This window comes from Garra rufa, chromosome 20 (assembly GCF_049309525.1).
Source record: "Garra rufa chromosome 20, GarRuf1.0, whole genome shotgun sequence".
NCBI lineage: Eukaryota > Metazoa > Chordata > Actinopteri > Cypriniformes > Cyprinidae > Garra > Garra rufa.
The window spans coordinates 27,514,750-27,537,049 of NC_133380.1; the positions used below are offsets into that span (position 1 = coordinate 27,514,750).

General features: G+C 39.2%; 1 protein-coding gene across 2 annotated transcripts; it reads left to right on the forward strand.

Moving 5' to 3' along the window:
- The first annotated feature begins 734 nt into the window (after positions 1-734).
- nab2 (NGFI-A binding protein 2 (EGR1 binding protein 2)) lies at positions 735-22,227 on the forward strand. Of its 2 annotated transcripts, XM_073825620.1 has the most exons (7): positions 735-1,278; positions 4,978-5,895; positions 6,673-6,806; positions 14,159-14,222; positions 17,775-17,883; positions 18,241-18,426; positions 20,983-22,227. In XM_073825620.1, the coding sequence occupies exons 2-7, from the start codon at positions 4,990-4,992 to the stop codon at positions 21,060-21,062; spliced, it is 1,479 nt and encodes a 492-aa protein (XP_073681721.1). In that variant the 5' UTR covers positions 735-1,278; positions 4,978-4,989; the 3' UTR covers positions 21,063-22,227. The 2 variants fall into 2 exon arrangements, with proteins under 2 accessions (XP_073681721.1, XP_073681722.1); XM_073825621.1 differs by lacking the exon at positions 18,241-18,426.
- Positions 22,228-22,300: the final 73 nt, after the last annotated feature.

Below are 22,300 nucleotides of genomic sequence, written 5' to 3' on the forward strand. Positions count from 1 at the left end.
ACGGTGTAAATGTTGCTTTTAGTGACAAGTGAAGTTGAAGACGTGCAAATTTATTTTGTGCACCACCAGAGGTCTCTGCCAACCTAAAAATGTTATGTTACAATAGCCTGTGTCATTATCCTATGCAACTTTATATTTTATACAAAGTATTTCCTCAAGGTGGCATTGTTTCAGTGATTGACTTCTGCTAAGTGGTCTTTAGGTACAACAATGCAACAGATGACCACTGTGTGACATGGCTACAGAAGAGTTTGAGTGCATAGTTTTATACTTTTTTTAATTCAAAAGCACAATTAATCAGAGCAATACCAATATGTTCTATTATGCTACTTTTAATAGACAGGATATTCATGTAAAAATAAATAAGCTAAGCTGAAACATGCAACATGCAACATGCTTTAACTGATAATTGAATGTGATACAGAAGAACAAAACCATTCCACTATTCGTATTATATAAATATTCTGTAAATGTCTATTTAAAATGTGTACATAAAAAGTATATGAAAAGGATCATAAATGAATGGTGAATTATAAAAAAGTAAGTAAGATTGTAAGTCAGCCTGAGGGAAAAAAAAAAAAAAAAAAAACCGTGCTGAGCGCACCAACCAGTCAGAGTGTGCGGATCAGACTGACGTGAGGTGCCGGGGAATCCCGCTGCTCAAGCCGCGTCACTGAGCAATGATCGCCGCCCACAGACGCGGTGATCTCCGGCACTCATCCACACAGCTGACTACAATCATGTTTGCTCATGTATTAAACCTGCTGCTGTTGTTTAGCTTCTCAATGGCTGCCTTTTACATTATATGCTTAAACCGTGAAATGGACAGAATTCCCCGTCCATCCACACCCTGATGTGAGAGTCGGAGAGGAAGGCGCTTCCCCCTGAGCTCAGACCGGAGAGGAAGGCTCTTATTCGGTCAGATGGCGTGCCGCAGTCCGCCCACGCGTTTCTCGCGCCCACACAGGCAGCGAAAGGAGCGTCATTAACTCACCGCTACTGCCAGCACAGCAGAGCATAGCCGAGACAACACAAGAGTTTCAACAATATTTTAGTTCAGTCTCACATCTGTAGAATAAGGTCTAATAAGCACAGAAAACAAAAATAAATTACGCGTTAGAGGCGTAAAGACACAAGTCTATAAACAGAACGAAAAGTTTGACTGATTTTGAGTTGAGTTACAGAAGTGAAATTCTGATAGATTGGGACGTTTCGGTTACTGGAATCTCAAGTGTTCTACTGGATCCTGTCCTGGATTCTGTCCCGAAACCTCTCGAGGTGAGTAGTACACAACTACTGACGAGTCATTGCATTGCATTCAGCAATTAGCGACTATCTTCATTATAAACTACGAGAGGAAAATTACTCCTGGGTGCTTAACAACAACAACAGCTCTGCAACACTTCATGAGCATGTGAACGGAATTTCGTAGACTTAGTAGCTCATTATTTTTGAAGTTTCATAATATGCAAGCTGAAGATACGTGTGTGTTTTAAAATAAAATGTTCTGCAACAACTCTGACTACAAAATGTTTTTGCTGTAGCTTATACATGCGCAAAACATGCAACTTAGGGCTGAGAGTTTGTTGAGTCTAATATTAGATTGTTTTATTAAAACAGATCTGTCTCTTTCTGTAGGACTACCTGGAACTTTTAGATTTTTAGATTAATATTCATCAGTGTAGTTAAAGGAGGATGCAGTGATGGAACTTTCACATGCCAAATATGTCTCCAGCTATTGTTTTGTAGGAGAGAGTGATTTTAAAAAGCAGAAGAAATGAGAGGTCGAGGAAACAGCCATTATTGCAAATTAAGAGGCTTCATATTACACTGCAGGAAGTGGAAATTGCACTGCACCTCAACTTGACTCTTGGATACAGTCTTTAAAAAAGAGGTTACAGTTACAAGAAGTTACAAAAGGGTGTTTGTGCTGGAATGCCACAGGTTCTTTAATGGCATTGATGGAAGAACCTTTAACAGCCACGCAACCTTTAGCACAAATGGTCCTTAATAAGGGTAAACCCACAATGGTTGTTTCAAGAACTTTTTTTAAACACTGCACAAATAGTATCTAACTGCAGAGCCACAGCACTGATTAATGGAAAATAAGGCAGGGTCGGGTCTTACCTTTTTGAGAATAGCCTACACTTTTTTTTTTTTTTTCTTCAGAACATGTGAACCACAAAAACCAGCCCTGAAGATGTTCTGAATACAAGGCTTTTTCCTTAGGAAATGTGCATCATTAATATAGCAAAATTTTGTGCTGCTGTACAGTAAATTAGGATTTTGTTGTTGGTGGCGGATCCTCACATTAACTAAAATGTGTCTATTCAGAACAATTCAAAGCCAAATGTTTTTCATCCTTCTTACGCGTCTGCTGTGCACACATTAACTGCTCTGCATTACATGTCCTTTATTTTATTTGAAACCCCTGAGCTCCCCTTTAGCAGCCAAACAAAAGAATTGTGGAGTCACTCTCTTATTTCTTACAATATACAATCATTTGAAGTCAAATGTAGTTATTATTTGGATTCAGTATTTCATGTTTATTTGGTAAGTGGCCATGTGATAAGTGACATAATGCTGTCATCTGGTCATTATAGAAAAATTAACCCATTCAGGGGTTATATTCTGCTTTGTGTTGGGCATCCAGGTTGACTGAACATCCAAGTTGACTGGTGCACTGTACGTTATCCCTTACTTGTAGTTTTTTGATTACTCATTTAAAAAACCTTTCACAAAAGAAAAAATAGGTGTAAAATAAGGGTGTTTTTTTTTTTTTAAGATTTAAAGTTTATAAAATCTAAAAATAATGCAAGTAGAATTTTGAGATATAATGCTGTATGGTTATATATTCATAGTTACAAAAAACTTTTTGGAATATAGATGTATTACTATGGTTTTACTATCAATGAATCCTAAAATCCGCTCATTTTTATTCTGTGTAAGTACATACTCCTTATTAGAAAACAGCACCTACAACATATTACGTCAGTACCATATGCCACTAAACAGCCATTTTAAATTAAGCTTATTCATGAAGCAGTTATTTTGAAGTGTGTTCAGAAACTACTGTAATTTATTATTCATAGAAACACTTTCTATTGCTGCTGAGCAGACCTCTGTAGCAGTGATGTGATAGGCACAATCATCTTTAAAACTGTATTCATGAATATTATTTAGTCGTTAAACTAAAATAGAGCCACCATAGCACAAATGTGTCAGCTGTTTGATATTTATTTATAATGTTTTATTGTAAAATATATTTTCTGTACATACATCGGTATGACAATACCTACTTGTTAAGAACTTTCGGTCACACTTTATTTTAAGGTTTAATTCTCACTATTAACTACAACATTTGCCTCATGCCAACAGCCAAAATGCTAATAATATGCATGCTAATATGCATGTTAATAGTAAGAATTGATCTTAAAAATAAAGTGCAGTAATTAGTTACTGTAATTTAATTACTTTTCCCTTGAAAAAGTAAAGTAAGGGATTACTTTTCTGTAATTTAATTACAGGTACTTCTTATGTAATTGAACTTAATACTGTATATTAACTGTAGTACATTTATATACAATAAAATGTTGGATTTAACATCAGTATTTAAAGTCTAACCCTAAAATGCATGTTTTTATGTACCCTTATCACTTTAAATACTTTGAGTTAATGAGAATATTGGGAAATCCTTAATCCTAACCAGTTCTTAAACTTAACAACTACTTAACTAAGTATTAATAAGCAGTAATTAGAAGTATATTGAGGCAAAAGTCATAGTTAATAGTACATAGTGAGAGTTTGACCCTAATCTAAAGTATGACCAGAATAATTTATGTATTATGATTTATTTGAAAGAATAAAAAGAACTGTTTCATATCTGTCCTTGTATCATTAACTTGTCGAGGTTGATACAGGATTTTGAAGCAGTAATTAGAAGTATATTGAGGCAAAAGTCATAGTTAATAGTACATAGTGAGAGTTTGACCCTAATCTAAAGTATGACCAGAATAATTTATGTATTATGATTTATTTGAAAGAATAAAAAGAACTGTTTCATATCTGTCCTTGTATCATTAACTTGTCGAGGTTGATACAGGATTTTGAATGTAATTAGTAATAAGTAATTAAATACGTTTGGGAGAGAGAGTAATTTGTACAATCTAATTACACTGTTGAAGATGTAATTAGTAACTAGTAATTAATTACTTTAATAATAACTTACTCAACACTAATATAATGTTAATCATGTTACAGTGGAACCCTGTAATTAATAATAACTTACTCAACACTAATATAATGTTAATCATGTTACAGTGGAACCCTGTATACACACAAATACTTTTATTTGGATCTAAAAGACATTACAAAGAAAACAAGATCCAAATACTCTGGGAAGAGTCTTTGACAGGGTGACAGATCTACAATTCATGGCTCACATACTTGTACAGGTCCTTCCATTTATGATATTCAGCACATTAGGGATAAAGGAAACATCTCCGTCTCCATATTTGCATGCTCCCGTCCCTATAATGGCTGAAACAGAGCAGAATTTTGCAAGCCTTTTTGCCTTCTTTTTTTGTAGCCCCCCTAACTGCATCCTGCTAATCACACTCTTATGGACATGACCCAAACTTCCAAATACCAGTATTATTAATCTACAGTTATATCCAAGTTGGAGGATGAGATCTACCAAAGGTTGATATTTCAATAGTTTAGAATAATAGCAAGTATTCATATACAGATCAAAACAGCAGCCCACCTCAACAATACATACAGATTTCATAACTTCATTAGCAATTACAATGTCAGGAGTATTTGGAATGTTTATAAAGTACTCACTGTTAGATATGTTATGGTGAAACCAGTTAATACACACACACACACACACATATATAGATAGATAGATAGATAGATAGATAGATAGATATTTAAATGATACTAACAACAGGTTTTGTGGAAATCCCATTGCAGCCGAGCATCAGGATGTCACTACCACGGACGCTGGGCGAGCTGCAGCTCTACCGGGTTTTACAAAGGGCTAACCTGCTGATGTACTATGACACCTTCATCCAGCAGGGAGGTGATGATGTCCAACAGCTGTGCGAGGCTGGCGAAGAAGAATTTCTCGAGATCATGGCACTGGTTGGCATGGCCACAAAACCCCTGCATGTGCGCCGTTTGCAGAAAGCTCTGCGTGACTGGGCAGCAAACCCAACACTGTTCAACCAACCCCTGGCCACCAATGTGGCCCCTTGTGGAATCCCTCTCCTTAGGATCGACAGCGCCAGCACAGCTGGCTCAGGGGTTATGGGTGGCAGAAAATCTTTACGCAATGGTCAGCCAGGCTCTCCGTGTGAAAGAGAAGAAGTAGGATCTTGCCTGACACCAATCAGAGATAACAGTCCAAAGAGTCCCTGCTCACAGGCCTCTCCTGTACCACCAGACCATCTGTACAGAGAAAAGCTGTCCCCCATGGATCCGCACTGGCTCAGTCCTGAAATGTATGGAGCCACTGAGTTAGATGAAGAACAACCCATTACCCCTCTGCCATTCGCTTGCAACACACGTCTTCTGGGTCCTCCGACGCCAACCTCTTCTTCATCCTCCTCCACTATGACCTCTCCATGGCCTGGAGGTCAACTGGACCCAGAAACCATCAAAGCCGTGGAGGAAAGTGTTGATAGGCTTCTAAGAACCATGCCGCAAGCAGATCAAACCGAGGTGAAGACGCTTTTGAGACTCAATAAAAAAATGGCCAAGACAGTAGGACACATTTTCAACCTGGAACCTCAAGACAAGAGCAAAGAGGAAGAGATTCGCAAATACAGCCTGATCTATGGCCGATTTGACTCCAAGCGGAGGGAAGGGAAACAGCTCACCCATCATGAGGTATTTTAAAGAGAATATTTTGAATAAATTGCAAAGATAAGAGTCGTAAAAATGGTAAATTTGGCAACTAAAGTATCTTCCTGCACCTCTACAGTGAAATTAGCCAAATTCAAACAAATCTGCTGTAAATATATTGCATTTAAAGGTGTTTGCTAAGTCAAGAATTTCTACTATTACAGTACTTTAAACTATAAACTATATTACTACAGTATACTATACCTAAAAGTATTAAAGCTTGGCATGTAACTCATCTTGAACTCTTTGAGTTACATACATGAATGATACCTTAAATTGTGCAGATTGTTGAGGAGAAGAGTGGTGTTACTTTAATAAACAATAAGACTTACAATTTATATTGTAGATAATGAAATGGGACAATTTCAAACCCAAAGCAACGACTCATACCATAACACTTAATCACTGCATAACACACACGTAGAAAACTTAAGCAACTGCTTAGCATGGCAACCACCCACAACATAGCATTGTGGCGATGACTTTTGCACAAGGAAGCAAGATTTGATTCAACAATCTTTTGATTACAGTCCATTTTTTTTAAACCTTTTTTTTTTAAAAAAAAACTGGCAATTACATGAATCCAGTAATTCATCCATCTCTTTTTTTCAGAGGATTAATTTTATTATCCACAAGTCTTTGCATATGTTTTTCCAAGACCTTTTTATGATAAACTTTAAAGAACTAACTTCTGAACTCTCAGATTTCACAGTGCAATTTGACAACATACTGTAATTTTAATTTTAATATTTCCACTTTCAGATGCTCATCAATGAGGCAGCGGCTCAATTCTGCATCCGTGATAACGCTCTGTTGTTACGCAGAGTTGAGCTGTTCTCTTTAGCACGACAAGTGGCAAGAGAATGTGCCTACACGTCAACATTTAAACATAACAGGTCAGGAACTAGTTTTATCTTGAATTTGAAATTGTTTTAGATTTTGCTTTGTAATATTTGGTAAAGTGACTCTGATTTCTAATCACAGCTTTCATGTGTCATTCTTTGAGGTCTGAAAGCATGTTTTTAAATTATTTTGACCTGTTTTCATTTTCCACAAAGAAATGCTTTAATTGACAATATTTTACTATTTGGAATCTGGGAGAAGTGTGTCAGTAATGTATAGAATAAAACAAAAAGGTTAATTTTTACTCAAACACTTAAATAGTAAATCCACAGAAACTGATCATTTTGTAACAGTCTTTGTATATGGACATGGTGCTGATGACAAGGTTTCATCATGATACACCAATGCATTTTTGGCCAGTCCTTAAACCCCCACAAACCTGCACATTTTACATGTCTCTTTTGGCTGGCACACCCATTTCAGGCAAAGTCAATAGAAGGCAAGCCTGCAACCTTTAGCCAAAAAAGCATAATGGCTAAAGCTAATGCTTCCATTTTGGGAAAGGAGACCAGAGGCCATTTTCTTTGAATGAATGTCAATGGAGGAGAGGCTTCACTACGCTGAATAAACAGCCTTTTAGAGGAAACAGTTTAAATCTAATGAATCAACCGCTTATCGGCTAATTTTCAACATGTTTTAGGGGAGCGCGGGGCACAACCTAACACTTTTTGAATTTCTCAGTTTATGTAAATCCACGTGGGGTTCAGAGTATAATTTGTATTAATTTCACACCTGTCTAGTACAAATATGACCCTTTGTTTCACAATTACAGTGTATACGTTTTTCGTTATTTACCTCAAAAGAAAGGAGGTGAAATGTGTAACGTGTGAGGGGCACGTTGTAACATGACCATATGACAGCCTAAAATGTTATCTAAGAATTAAAAATAATCTAATTTTGGAGTTTGACAATGAACACATCGCAACCATGCTTGAGACGTTCCTGATCGCAACACACAGCAACATTGTGCCTTCTGCTGGTTTGCGCAGCATTAATAAACAAAATAAGTTTTAATAAATTTAAAATCTAAACTGATTAACAGATTGGAGATTAAAATAGCAGATTTGTCTCATTTTAAATGAATTTTAAAAACTGAGATGAAAAAATTTTAGCAAGAAATTTACTTTTACTATGGTAAAATAAATATTTAGCGATATCTTCAAAAGGCTTTTTAATTTTGGCACACTTTTTTCTATGTATAGTGTTGCTATGGCAACTAGTACATTTGGTTATGCTAGCATGTGTGGAAATATTTAAACCACGCGTGTTACAACTAACCCCTATGTTAGTTTGTGCCCCGCGCTCCCCTACACCAAACAATTCTTTTGGATTAAACAATTTTTAGATATTACACTGAAAAAATGCAGTTTTATAAAAGAAATCACTGACTTTGCAACACTTGGAGTTCAGCTTACTGTAACAAGTGGGACGACTGAGAGTGAGGATCCATATGCAAGGCTTTATTAACAGACGTCGTCAGACAGGCAAGGTCGAAAACACCAGCAAACAGCAACAACAAAGACAATCCAAGAGCGTAGTCCAATAAACAGGCGTGGGTCAAAATCCAGGTGGGCAGTCCAAAGTGACAACAGAAAACAAACAAAGAAACAAAACAAGAAACAAGGCTAAACTAAGACTGAACTAAAACTAGGAAACAAGACCGGAATAAACTAGGAAACCTGGAACTAGGGAAAACGCTTGGTATTGTCGCAAGGAGCAAAACAATACTTCGCAGAGTGTGTGTGTCCTGAGCTTGTATTTATGGTAGAGAAAACAGGAAATAACCAGCGAAGCAGCAGAGGGAGCAGCAACAGTCAGTGAGGGGCAGGGCTCCCTCTGCTGGTCTGGTGTGACATAGCCCCCCCCCCCCAAGGAGCGGCTTCCAGACGCTCCAAAAAACAACAGGAAGAAACAGTCCAGGGGAGCGGTGGGGGGGGCCAGGAGACTGAGGCAGAACAGGTTGGGCAAAGGCCCTCCAGAGCAGAGCAGGAGATTCAGGAGCCCTCCAGGGCAGAGCTGGAGGCGGAGCAGTCCTCCGAGGCGGAGTAAGAGGCTTAGGAGCCCACCAGGGCGGAGCAGGAGGCTTAGCGACCCTCCGGGGCAGAGCAGGAGGCGTAGAAGACCTCCAGGGCGGAGCTGGAGGCGGAGCAAGAGGCTTAGGAGCCTTCCAGGGCGGAGCAGGAGGCGCAGGAGCCCTTCGAGGCGGAACGGGAGGCGCAGGAGCCCTCCAGGGCGGAACGGGAGGCGCAGGAGCCCTCCAGGGCGGAACGGGAGGCGCAGGAGCCCTCCAGGGCGGAACGGGAGGGGCAGGAGCCCTCCAGGGCGGAACAGGAGGCCGCATCATGGACTGGGACCTGGGGAGAGCAGAGACAGAGGAGGCAGACAGAGCAAGGAGAGAAGCAGAAAGTTCATGGGAGAACGTGGCCTCCATAGCCGTGACTAGGCAGACAAGAACTTCAGGAATGGCTTTCGTGGCCGTTACTGGGCAGACAGAGACTTCTGGAACGGCCCCAAAAGCCGAGACAGAGATGACAGGGAGCCTAGGCGGTGCAGGCAGAGCAGGGAGCCTAGGCGGTGCAGACAGAGAAGGGAATCTTGGCGGAGCAGACAGAGCAAGGAACCTTGGCGGAGCAGGCAGAGCAGGGAATCTTGGCGGAGCAGACAGAGCAAGGAACCTTGGCGGAGCAGGCAGAGCAGGGAATCTTGGCGGAGCAGACAGAGCAAGGAGTCTTGGCGGAACAGGCAGAGCAAGGAACCTTGGCGGAGCAGGCAGAGCAGGGAACCCTGGCGGTGCTGGCAGAGCAGGGAGCATTGGCGGTGCAGGCAGAGCGTGAAGCCTTGGCGGTGCAGGCAGAGCGTGGAGCCTTGGAGGTGCAGGCAGTGCAGGGAATTCCGCCATGAACGCCACCTCCAAAAGAGGTATAGGCGCGGTGGACATGTGGGCAGATGAGGCCTCCAGAGCAAACTTGTTGACAGACTCATGGGCAGAAGAGGCCTCTGGGGCGCAGTGTGCAGCCCACACACTCAAAATGGCGATAGCCATAACAGGTAACGCAGTTGGCAGTGGAATGCCCACCGGGTCAGTGGACATGAGGCTTGGGAGCGTTGGCTCTGCGTGGCTTGGGAGCGACGGCTTGGGTGAGACATGACATGGCTCTGGATGCTTGGGTGAGTCCTTGCTTGACATTGAAGGTTCAGCTGTGACTTGACTTGGCGTGGCTGGCACCGTTGTGACTGGACTTGACCAGGCTGGAGCAGCTGTGACTGGATATGGCCTGGCTGGAGCGGCTGTGACTGGACATGGCTTGACTGGACTTGATTCAGGATGTGAAGTGTATTTTGATGTGACTCTGAAGGAACAGCTGCTGTGACGTAACTTGACCTTGCAGGAACAGCAGCTGTGACGTGACTGGACTTGGCAGAGACAGCAGCCATGATGTGACTTGATTTTACAGGAACAGCAGACATAACTTGAACAGACTGTGGCTGGACTGATGCGATGCTAACGAATGTTGGCTTGGCAGACGTGACGCTAGCAGTCGCTGGCTTGGCTGACGTGGCGTTAGCTGGTGCTGGCTTGGCTGACGTGGCGTTAGCTGGTGCTGGCTTGGCTGACGTGGCGTTAGCAGGTGCTGGCTTGGCTGTTTGTGCTGACCGCAGTGGTGGGTCCTCCAAGCTTGATATTAGCCTCTGATAGGCCATGGAAGGGTTAGGTTCTGATGCAGAAGCCACCATGTTGACGACAGACTCAGGTATGGCGGCCCTCTTGCGTGCAGGCTCAGACGTGGCGGCCAGTTTGTGTGCAAGCTTGGGCGTGGCGGCCATCTTGGGTGCAGGCTCTGGCATGGCGACCATCTTTGCAGCAGGCTCTGGCGTGGCGGCTATCTTTGCAGCAGGCTCTGGCGTGGCGGCCATCTTTGCAGCAGGCTCTGGCGTGGCGGCCATCTTTGCAGCAGGCTCTGGCGTGGCGGCCATCTTTGCAGCAGGCTCTGGCGTGGCGGCCATCTTTGCAGCAGGCTCTGGCGTGGCGGCCATCTTTGCAGCAGGCTCTGGCGTGGCGGCCATCTTTGCAGCAGGCTCTGGCGTGGCGGCCATCTTGCGAGAGGACTTGGGCATGGCAGCCATCTTGGGCAGTGGTTCTGGAGATACAGCCATCTTGAGTGCAGACCCTGGAGTGGCGGCAGCCATCTTGTTAGCAGGCTCAGGAAAGGCGGCCATCTTGTGAGCAGGATCTGGAAGAGCGGCCATCTTGCGAACAGGATCTGGAAGGGTGGCCATTTTGGGTGCAGACTCAGGAAAGGCGGCCATCTTATGAACGGGCTCAGGAGGGACAGCCATCTGGTGAACGGGCTTGGGGATGGCGGCCATCTTGTGAACGGGCTTGGGGGTGGCGGCCATCTTGTGAACGGGCTTGGGGATGGCGGCCATCTTGTGATCGGGCCTTGGGGTGGCAGCCATCTTGCGAGAGAACTTAGGTGTGGTAGACTTCTTGTGAGCTGGGTCCAATTGGGTGACCATCTTGAACGCAGACTCAGGAAGAATAGTTATCCTGTGAGCAGGTTCTGGAAAGGCAGCCATCTTGTGAACAGGTTCTGGAAAGGCAGCCATCTTGTGAACAGGCTCAGGAAAGGCAGCCATCTTATGAACAGGCTTTGAAATGGCGGCCATCTTGTGAAAGGGCTTTGGGCTAGCAGACATCTTGTGCTGTGGCTCTAGGCTGGCATACATCTTGTGCTGAGGCTCTGAGCTAGCAGACATCTTGTGCTGAGGCCCTACTAGATCCACAGTGCAACAACACAAAGTCAATAAACTGTGTGAGGCTCCAACTAGGGTCCTCATCTGGTAAATTGTCACTGATATCTGTGTCCAACCCACTCCAGAAACATTCCTTGATTATGGTTTCATTGCAAGGTGCCAGGTAACAATAAGCCATGAACTCCCTCACATAATGCTCGATGGGACGGCCATTTTGAAAGATGGAGCAAAGCAGACTTACGGGGTTGGACAAACTTCCTGCTGAATCCATTCTTGGTGGGGTGTACTGCTGGTGGGTAAAGCCGCTGGATCCGGGGTATGGCGAAGTATTCTGTAACAAGTGGGACGACTGAGAGTGAGGATCCATATGCAAGGCTTTATTAACAGACGTCGTCAGACAGGCAAGGTCGAAAACACCAGCAAACAGCAACAACAAAGACAATCCAAGAGCGTAGTCCAATAAACAGGCGTGGGTCAAAATCCAGGTGGGCAGTCCAAAGTGACAACAGAAAACAAACGAAGAAACAAGGCTAAACTAAGACTGAACTAAAACTAGGAAACAAGACCGGAATAAACTATGAAACTAGGGAAAACGCTTGGTAATGTCGCAAGGAGCAAAACAATACTTCGCAGAGTGTGTGTGTCCTGAGCTTGTATTTATGGTAGACAAACAGGAAATAACCAGTGAAGCAGCAGAGGGAGCAGCAACAGTCAGTGAGGGGCAGGGCTCCCTCTGCTGGCCTGGTGTGACACTTACGGTACTTCATTCATTCCTATGCAGTGTTGAGGAGTAACTAGTTACATGTAACGGAATTACGTAATTTAATTACAAAATAAATGTAACTGTAATTAGTTACAGTTACTTAAAAAAACATATGTAATTAAATTTACAGTTACTTCTGAAAAATGCCAGTGATTACAAAGGGGATTACATCTGAATTTTTTCACACACTCACCCCCACTTACAGATTTAATTGACTTCTTTCATAAATTGCATTGACTGCTCTAAAATGAGACACCAATGTTTCAGGAGTTTAGGACACATAATAGGACACATGCTTATTCGATAACCGTTTTATTTCCTATTTGGGTTTATAAATAAACTTTATTTTTTAAGATTAAAGCTTAATTCAATATTATGTGGACAATTTCTTAATTCCGTCATCCTGGTATCGTGGACTCACTCTATTGTTTCATACAAATGCAGCTGCTGCCATATATTTATTTATGTATTTTTGTACACTGTAATGGATTATAAGATAACTAACAAACTAGTACTACTCCCTTAATTATTTATATGGTGAAATGTTGTGTAAGAAAACTGGTAAGACTGCACTGTATACCTAAAATGTCTAATTTGAACTTGCCGTTTGCTAGCAACTGATTTCTTCATGAAAGCTTTGCGTTCAAATATTTCAACTCAGTGTTTCGTGTCTAATTTTATCCTAAACATCAAAATAATCTATAAAGCAGTTTAGTAATAAGTGGGATAATGTTGTTGATGTATGTAGCCAGTTGTTACCGCAAAATAAAGATGTATATTATCCCTTACTTAATTCAAGTGATGAAGGATTTTGAAAGTCTGACAATAATCAATGTTGTGTGCTACTGTAAGATTAACTCTGCCTGGTTTAAATGTTTCAAAATGAATAACAGTTGAAAATATTAGAAATTTAGAAAAGTAATCAAAATGTAATTAGAAGTAATAAGTTACATTACTTTTATAAAGTAATTGAAAAGTTACACTACTTATTACATTTTAAATCAAGTAACTTGTAATCTGTAACCTATTACATTTCCAAAGTAACCTTCCCAACACTGTTCCTATGGTATCCGTAAACAGCGAGTGTTGCAGAACTCTGAAGTGAAATTCAGTGATGTCAAGGCTGTAATGTGATTGGTTATTAAGGCACGTGATCGAAGTTCACCATTATGCTTTCTCCAATAGTAAGTAATACAGAACCTCTCATCTCGCAATAGAAAGAAAATCTCTGTTTCAGGTCTTGTAGTCTCTAGTAATGAGCTGATGATTTGAATTAGGTGTGTTTGATTAAGGAGATGCAAAAAATGTGCAGTGTTGGGGGCTCCAGGAAACCAGGAACCTCTGTTTTAGGCCAAACAATCATAAAACAAGCTTTTTTTCTGATCTTTTAGACTTTTAGCCTAGCAGAATATTCAATGTATTCAAGACATAAAATAAGAAAACTGGTCCAAAGCACTTGTGTAGAGAGTGGTGTAGCATAGTTGTTCTGTTCTGGATCAAGGTTACCTTCTTGCATCTCATCCTCATCCCAAAGAACTGTTTGTGTGACCAGACCTTTACGCCTGGTAACAGATGTGCTAAAAAAAAAAAAATTTGAGAAAACGCATTTGTGTAATTGGACATTTGACTTTAAATCTTAAAGTTACTGAGATTTAGGCATTTTCACATTATCTGCGTGAAAGCTAGCCCTGCCACCTCTTTTGTGTAAATTTCTATACTTGCCCTTGAATATTGATAGAATGATAGTTTGACTTCAGTACTGTTTTTTTATATAATTAAACTTATTTTATAATCATTTGAGCTGGGTTTGTTATATTATTATCTTAGGACATACTCAGATGATTGTACTGCCTCTGTTGACTGTACTGCTCAGAAGAGAATCAAGCTTGATGTAAGTACGTCAAGATATGTATCTATATATACATTTGTGTAAAAGGTATACAGGACTTTCAGGAATATGCTCAGGTGAAATCTGGGCAGATGCTTACACTTTATTAATAGTAGCTTAACTGTTTACTTAATGACAATAAAATGAACAGGATCTCATAGGATTAAAATAAAGATGTAAGAGTATTAGTGGACTGTCTACTTACAGTAATATCTGCTAACTCTTTCTTTATTGTGATGGTCTCCCAACAGACATTCTACTGACTATAAGTAAGTTTGCAAGTACATGTCAACTTACTCTAACCCTACCAGTCTACATTGCATGCAGAATTATTAGACAAGTTAATATTCTGGTCATATTTTTTTAAGCACATTTTACCAATTCCAAACTACATTATTCTTAATAACTACTATTGATTTTGTATTTAATCATTTATACGTTATATGTAATTGTCCATAAAGGCTGGAAGTGAAAATATTCAAGTGTGCATGTTTCCTTTTACACATAAAAAAGCCAAAAAAGTGATTTAACTCAGATTAAAAGTCAAAACTTATTATAGGCACATGAGAAGAATTCAATACTAATGCAATAATAGAATTTGCAAAGTTAAGGCGTGACCATTGGGAAGTGAAATGCTCATTGGGTCAGCACAGTCAGAAAAAACAAGTGGAAAAAATACTTACTGTAACTGCAAAAGAATGGCACTCACTAAATTCCAGGGGTTTCATTACCACGACGTAAAATGGGCGTTTCTGGAAAAAAGCCTTTCTAAAAAAAAAAAATTATTAAGAGAGGTCACCGATCATGTGCAGTAAATCAGTTTTTTTTGCACGGGCATTTCAAAACCTAGGATCAGCACTGATGGATAATGAAGGACAACACAGTCATACAGGTTATTTTTATGTTTTAAAATCTTACATTTAAACGATTTTCGAAAACAAATAAACAGCCGTTATAGAAATGTAAAACGTGTAGCGTCTATTTACGAAAATTAATCATGGTTTACAATGGTATCGTGGACAGGTATTTCAAGACACTGTATATGAATATAAATATGAAGGGCACGAAACCCCTGCGATCGTGGACAGGTATTTCATGACACTGTATATGAATATAAATATGAAGGGTACGAAACCCCTGCGATCGTGGACAGGTATTTCATGACACTGTATATGAATATAAATATGAAGGGTACGAAACCCCTGCGATCGTGGACAGGTATTTCATGACACTGTATATGAATATAATTATGAAGTGCACGAAACCCCTGCGATCGTGGACAGGTATTTCATGACACTGTATATGAATATAAATATGAAGGGTACGAAACCCCTGCGATCGTGGACAGGTATTTCATGATACTGTATATGAATATAATTATGAAGTGCACGAAACCCCTGCGATCGTGGACAGGTATTTCATGATACTGTATATGAATATAAATATGAAGGGTACGAAACCCCTGCGATCGTGGACAGGTATTTCATGATACTGTATATGAATATGAAGTGCACGAAACCCCTGGGAACGTGGACAGGTATTTCATGACACTGTATATGTGACCCTGGACCACAAAACCAGTCATAAGGTAAAATTTTACAAAACTGAGATATATACATCATATGAAAGCTCAATAAATAAGCTTTCTATTGATATATGGTTTGTTAGGATAGGACAATATTTGGCCGAGATACATCTATTGGAAAAACTGGAATCTAAGGGTGCAAAAAAATCAAAATACTGAGAAAATCACCTTTAAAGTTGTCCAAATTAAGTTCTTAACAATGCATATTACTAATCAAAAATTACATTTTGATAGGTTTACAGTAGGAATTTTACAAAAAAATCTTCATGGAACATGATCTTTACTTAATTTCCTAATGATTTTTGACATAAAAGAAAAATCAATAATTTTGACCCATACCATGTATTTTTGGCTATTGCTACAAATATACCCCAGCGACTTAAGACTGGTTTTGTGGTCCAGGGTCACATATGAATATGAAGTGCACTAAACCCCTGCGATCGTGGACAGGTATTTCATGATACTGTACATGAATATAAATATGAAGTGCACTAAACCCCTGCGATCGTGGACAGGTATTTCATGATACTGTATATGAATATAAATATGAAGGGTACGAAACCCCTGAGATCGTGGACAGGTATTTCATACTGTATATGAATATAAATATGAAGGGCACGAAACCCCTGCAATAGTGGAGGTATCTGAAGCAAATGGCTTTTCCCTAACTGCGCATGATCGGTGACCTATGCAAATTCTCAAATAGGCCACGTCTGCCTGGTGACGCAGTATCGATTACGCTGTACTGAAACCCCTGGAAAAAAGTGCATTAGGAATTAGGAATTAAGGTGAAGAATTAGGTGTGAAACCATCAGGAACCATTTTGTCTCCAGCGCCACCAACCTACCTGGAGTCTGCATAAGTGCAATGTGTCAGGTTCTCAGAGAGTTTGCTTGGGTAAAAAAATTCTAAAAAAATACTCTCACTCAATAAGAATAACAGACTCAATTTTAGTGAAATACATTTTTTTTTATAAGCTTTATAGACGTATAAGTGAGAGTGTCTTTTGAAAGACCAGCATCACATTCTCTTGTACCACTGTTTAAAGAATTTATCTTGCAGAATCTGACAGTAAGTTTTGAGATTTAATTTTTAGTCTATCTCTGCAAGACAGACTTTTTAAGGATAGAAGACTAAAAATGAACTCCCAAAACTTACTGTCAAATCCTGGAAGATAAATTCTTCAAACGGTGGTACAAGAGGATGTCATGCTGGTCCTCACTCTCAACGTATCTGTCTATAAATCTTATGGAATGTATTTCACAACACTACAGCGTGTTATTCTTATTAAGTGAGGGTCTTTTTTTTTTTTTAGTATTTTTACCAAAGCAAACTGTCTGAGAACCTGTCACATTGTACTTAGGTAGGTAGGTTGCAGTTCTGGAAAATGGTGGCGCTGGAGACTAAATGGTTTCTGATGGTTTCACACCTAATTCTACACATTAATTCTTAATTCTTTTGCATGTGTCTTTTCTTCTCCACCTGTTCTGACCCAATAAGCATTTCACTGCCCAATGGTCATGCCTTAACTATGAAAATTCTATTTTTACATTAGTATTGCATTCTTCTCATGGGCATATAATAATGTTTGACATTTAGTTTGAGTTAAATCTTTTTTGTCCCATTTTATCTGTAAAAGAAAACAGGCCTAATAATTATCCACATCTGAATATAAGAAGTTTTTCACGTTCAGCCTTCATGGACAATTATATATAACTTTTAAATGATTAAATACTAAATCAATAGTAGTTATTAAGATTCATGTGGTTTGGAACTGGTAACACGTGCTTGGAAAAAAAATATGACCAGAATATCAACTTGCCTAATAATTCTGCACGCACTGTACAAATACTCTGTTAACCCTTTAATGAGAGTTAGTAGACAAGTAGGTGCAGTGCTACTTATAGTCAACAGAATGTGTTAAAGGGACAATCAAAATAAAGTGAAACCCTTAAATCTGCTCATTACAGGTCACAGATTCTGACAGAATATCTAAGGACCCAGTAGCCAACAGTGACAATAGATCTACAGCAGATGACAACAGCCTATCTGGAGAAAGTCTAGATAGTTTAACACAAGGTAAGATACTTTTGTATTTTTTTAGCACAAACACTGATGTATTTATGACAGTCCAGTGTTTGTCAGTAAATCTTAGGCATGTAACCCCAAACCATCACTGTCCCACATTCTATGTTGCATTTAATGCAATTGTCATAATGGTCATAGCCATGCAGGACCCTTTCACACATAAAGTTTGATCACTGTGGGTTACTTTCCTTCTCTAAGACGACGTAAGATCAAGCATAGTGGATAACGAAGCAAATCCAAATTTGTGTCCATTCATACTCATGTCAGGGTAAAACATCATTGCTGAATGAAAGAAGCCTTAACATTTGATGGAGAGGCATGTTTGTCTAATTCTGTGTGTCTTGATAGATATCAGCCCTCAGTTGCACCCCTCCTCATCCCCTCACCCCCTCACCGACACCACTGGCCTCATCAACTGGAGTCGCCAGCTCATGCAACAAACTCTCATGGATGAGGGCCTCAGATTGGCTAGAATGGTGTCATGTGACCACGCAAGCAAAGTCAGCCTAGGGTCAGAAAAGAGACAGATTTCAGGTGAATACTAGAATTCTGTCATGTTTTATAACATCCATGCTTCTCATGCACCTACCACAAACAGGGTACAAAAGTTAAGAGTTTGAATTTTCATTTTTTTTAAACTTAGAGTCAGTAAAAAAGAGGCTTACCTTTAGATTTTGTTAGTTTTTCTGTAAAACTATTCTAAGGTGACATAGTTATATGTACTTACTATAGTAACAATATAGTAAATCATACATAATTACATGTAACTAACCCTAAACCAAACCGTAATCCTAAACTGAACCCTAAGAAAGCAGTAAGTACATGTAGTTATGTTATATAATTAATATTGCTCAGCATTTGTGTAATTACACTGTAACAGTGTCACCTTAGAATAAACCTTTTTGCTATATACTTTATATTGGTTGAGCTTGACAAATACAGTCAGCAGCACAATTGATTTAAAACAAATTTATATTAAATGTAATCATTGTACTGTAGAAAGAGTCAAAAGTGTCTTACTTTTTGGGTTTCACAGTTGTCAGAATGTTTTTATGTTAAATAGATCAACCTCTCTAAAGAACAAAATAGGTGTGGCTTTATTACATATTGTCATTTAAAGCCCTTAAGAATAGGATAGTTCAATTCTGTCATAATTTGCCATCATGTTGGTCCAAACTTGTTTGTCTTTCTTCTAAAATATCAAAAACATTGATTTTCACTGCACAGACAAAAAAGTCTCTGAGTTCCACAGAATAAAGAAATTCATATAAATTGGAAACATAAGGATAAGCAAATGATGACAGAATTATCATTTTTGGAGGAGTATTTTGTTTCATTTTTTTTTTTAGAAATGTCCTTCAAATGCTGCAGGTTTGCATTGGAAGAATTAATTTTTACTAGAGATGATAGTGAAGAGACTAAAAAAACCTTCAGTCTCTGAGGAATATGTATTATTTAAGATTAATTTTACTCAGCTAATCTAGCTAGTCTTAAAGGATGGAACGAATCAGAGATTGTCATATTTGAGAAGCTCTTGCAGAGGAAAACATCTCAGTCAGACGTCGTCATTGGGGACCGCAGAATAAAAGAGAAATGAGAAGAGAAAACGCGTATGGGTGGTGGGGGCCACAGGAAGTGCTGTGTGGGTGATAAATTGGAGCCCCCCTTTCCCTGTCTGACGTCAAAGCTTATGAAAATGTGTGAGAGGAGGGCGGATGGATGGATGGAGAGAAAGAGGGGGTGAATGAGTAGGAGGGAGTGAGAAGGGCGTCGCTTTGACTCAGAGAGACTGAGTAAAAATAAACCATGTGGGCAGTGAAAGGATGCAGTCGCTCTCTCTCTCTCTATCTTAATGAGCAAACACTAGTGCTTCAGTCCAGTGGAATGGCCAAAAATGAGCTTTAATCAGTTTTTCTTTGTATTTTTTTTTGTGTTGTCTCCTTCAAGCGAAAAACGCAAGTTCCTCATTTCATTGCGCTGTCAGTCATTCTGCAGTTACACAGTCATTCCTCTGCTTGGTTCTGCCTTCACATAATAATAAGAGTTTTAACATAATGCTTTATTGCATTGCTGTAACGTATTAATGTCTGCCGAAGTGTGGAAATTGTGATGTTCACATCAATTATAGCACAAGTAGAAATGCAGTGGGAAACCCAATGATGCAAACATTGACTCTCCCACTCTAAATAACTCTGCAGTACACATAGTTAAATGAATGGTTCACTCAAAAATGTAAATTTGATGAAAATGCATTTACCCTCAGGCCATCCAGGATGTAAATGAGTTTGTTGCTTCATGGGAACAGATATTTAGCATTACATCTCTTTTGAAATTTAGCATTGCATCAATTGCTCACCAATGGATCATCTGCAGTGAATAGGTGCCATCAGAATGAGAGTCCAAACAGCTCATAACAATCACAATAATCCACATGACTCTAGTCCATCAATTAGCATCTTGTGAAGTGAAAATATTAGAATGAATCAATTTTTAAGACATTTTAACTTTAAACCTTTACTTCTAGTCAAACTACGAGTCCATAATAACACTTCCTCCAGTGAAAATGTTCATACCCTGTTTTTACATCAAACTCCACTGATTTACTTGTTTAGGACAATTTTGTACTGCTCTTTAATTGTTTAAAAGTTTGATGTGTGCATATTTCTGTCCTGATTCCAATTTTTTCACTGGAGCCATTTTTTATAAATCAAGGATTCGTATTTTAGCTGGAATAAACTGGTTTCAAGGTAAAACGTCTTTCGTACAAATGCAGCTTTTGCCTTCATAAGATGTTAATAATAAATTCGAGTCATGTGGTTTACTTATGGATGATTGTGATGTTTTCATCAGTTGTTTATAAGCTCATTCTGGTGGCACCCATTCACTGCAGAGGATCCATTGGTGAGCATGTGATGAAATGCTAAATTTTTACAAATCTTTTCAAATTAGATGATTTTTGAATTTGAAGAGGCAGGAAAAGAAACAATAATTGACATTTGACACTGTAAAGTACTGTATTGTGTTTCCAACACTCTTGATAGTCAAAAATGACTTATTCTCAAATTTAAATAACTGTTTATACTCTCGTAGAGATGGAGGAGAAAGTGTCAGAGAGGAGAGGATCAAGTAACAGAAGCAGCAGTCCATCAAACACCAAAGACGATCCATAACTATCATTCTGCAAGTCTCCATGTTGAACTCAGGTTGGATATCATGTATAAATGCAGCTGTGGTGTTCGGTTTGCTATGTTGAATTGTTCTGTTCTTTATTTTAAAACTGTATGCACCTTATCATGTTCTGTTAGAACATTTAAAGTTTGGCAGAAAGTTGTTGTATCTTTGCAAATTAAATTTGAAGCGCACACAGGTAAACAAAAGCAACAAGTGTTACAAATACATTCCATATTCTCTGTCAGAATACTTTGACTTACCAGTAAATAATGTCAGTATAAAGCTTCAAAGGTGCTAATTTTGTGTGAAACTAATTATAGAATGAAATTGCATCTGTATCCATTTCCTAAACCTTAATTTATTAGGATAGATGACATGCTTTTTGTTCTAAGCGGAGCTGTGAGGCACTGGGATGCAGGTCTCATGCCATTTTCTCAGTTTCTTGTTTTGATGGAATTCTAAACAAAAGTTTGGGAGGAGTATGGTTATTTAATCCAACCAATCACAACGCTAGAATAAGCCTATATAAACTGCTCAGACACTTGATTATGTACAGCGAGCAAAATACATTTACAAGCCTGACCCTGACACTATTACGTTATTGATGCAGTAAATATTAATATATCAACTCTAAATGCACCATGAAATTTCACAGGTTACAAAATGTAAATGATTCAAATGAATCATGGGGAAAAATAGTACTGTCACTGTTTAAAGTTTGAAAGGCTAATAAATATGTTTGAATTGTGCGTTACAGCTCCAATGCTAGAAATACATCTGTGGCCTCTTCAATGACAGATTATTTATTTTTTAATTTCTCAATAAATTATATTGTAATGTTTCTCATGTTTACTTCTCTAGATTGTTACTTTTATTTTGCTAACAGTGTAAAAATAGAAACTTTCTGTATTACAACAGTCAGAATACTGCTGATATTCTCACTTTTATTCATCCACTGTTTTTTTAAGGTAGTAACAGTATTGTATTATGAAAATGTATAGAGAATTTTGAGGTTTCTGTCTCATTTCTGACACATGGATCAACCACCCACTCTTACCCCAGTTTCATCTAAAAACCAAGACAGACGATGCCTGTGATTCACTTGCCCTGCCATCATCATCATCATCATTATCATTATCAGTCTCACAGATGGAAGTCTTTCGGAAACCTGTCTGAAAATAGTTGTTACTGTTTAATTTCTATTTGGTGCCACTCGTGGCAAATTCACTTATTAATC

What these genes read in the sequence shown, in the direction of transcription:
- nab2 (XM_073825620.1), top strand. Translation starts at nt 4,990, where the DNA reads ATGTCACTACCACGGACGCTGGGCGAGCTGCAGCTCTACCGGGTTTTA. An exon ending in TCAACATTTAAACATAACAG is followed by an intron (nt 6,807 to 14,158) that starts GTCAGGAACTAG and finishes TTATTATCTTAG; the next exon opens with GACATACTCAGATGATTGTA. An exon ending in TCTAGATAGTTTAACACAAG is followed by an intron (nt 17,884 to 18,240) that starts GTAAGATACTTT and finishes GTGTCTTGATAG; the next exon opens with ATATCAGCCCTCAGTTGCAC.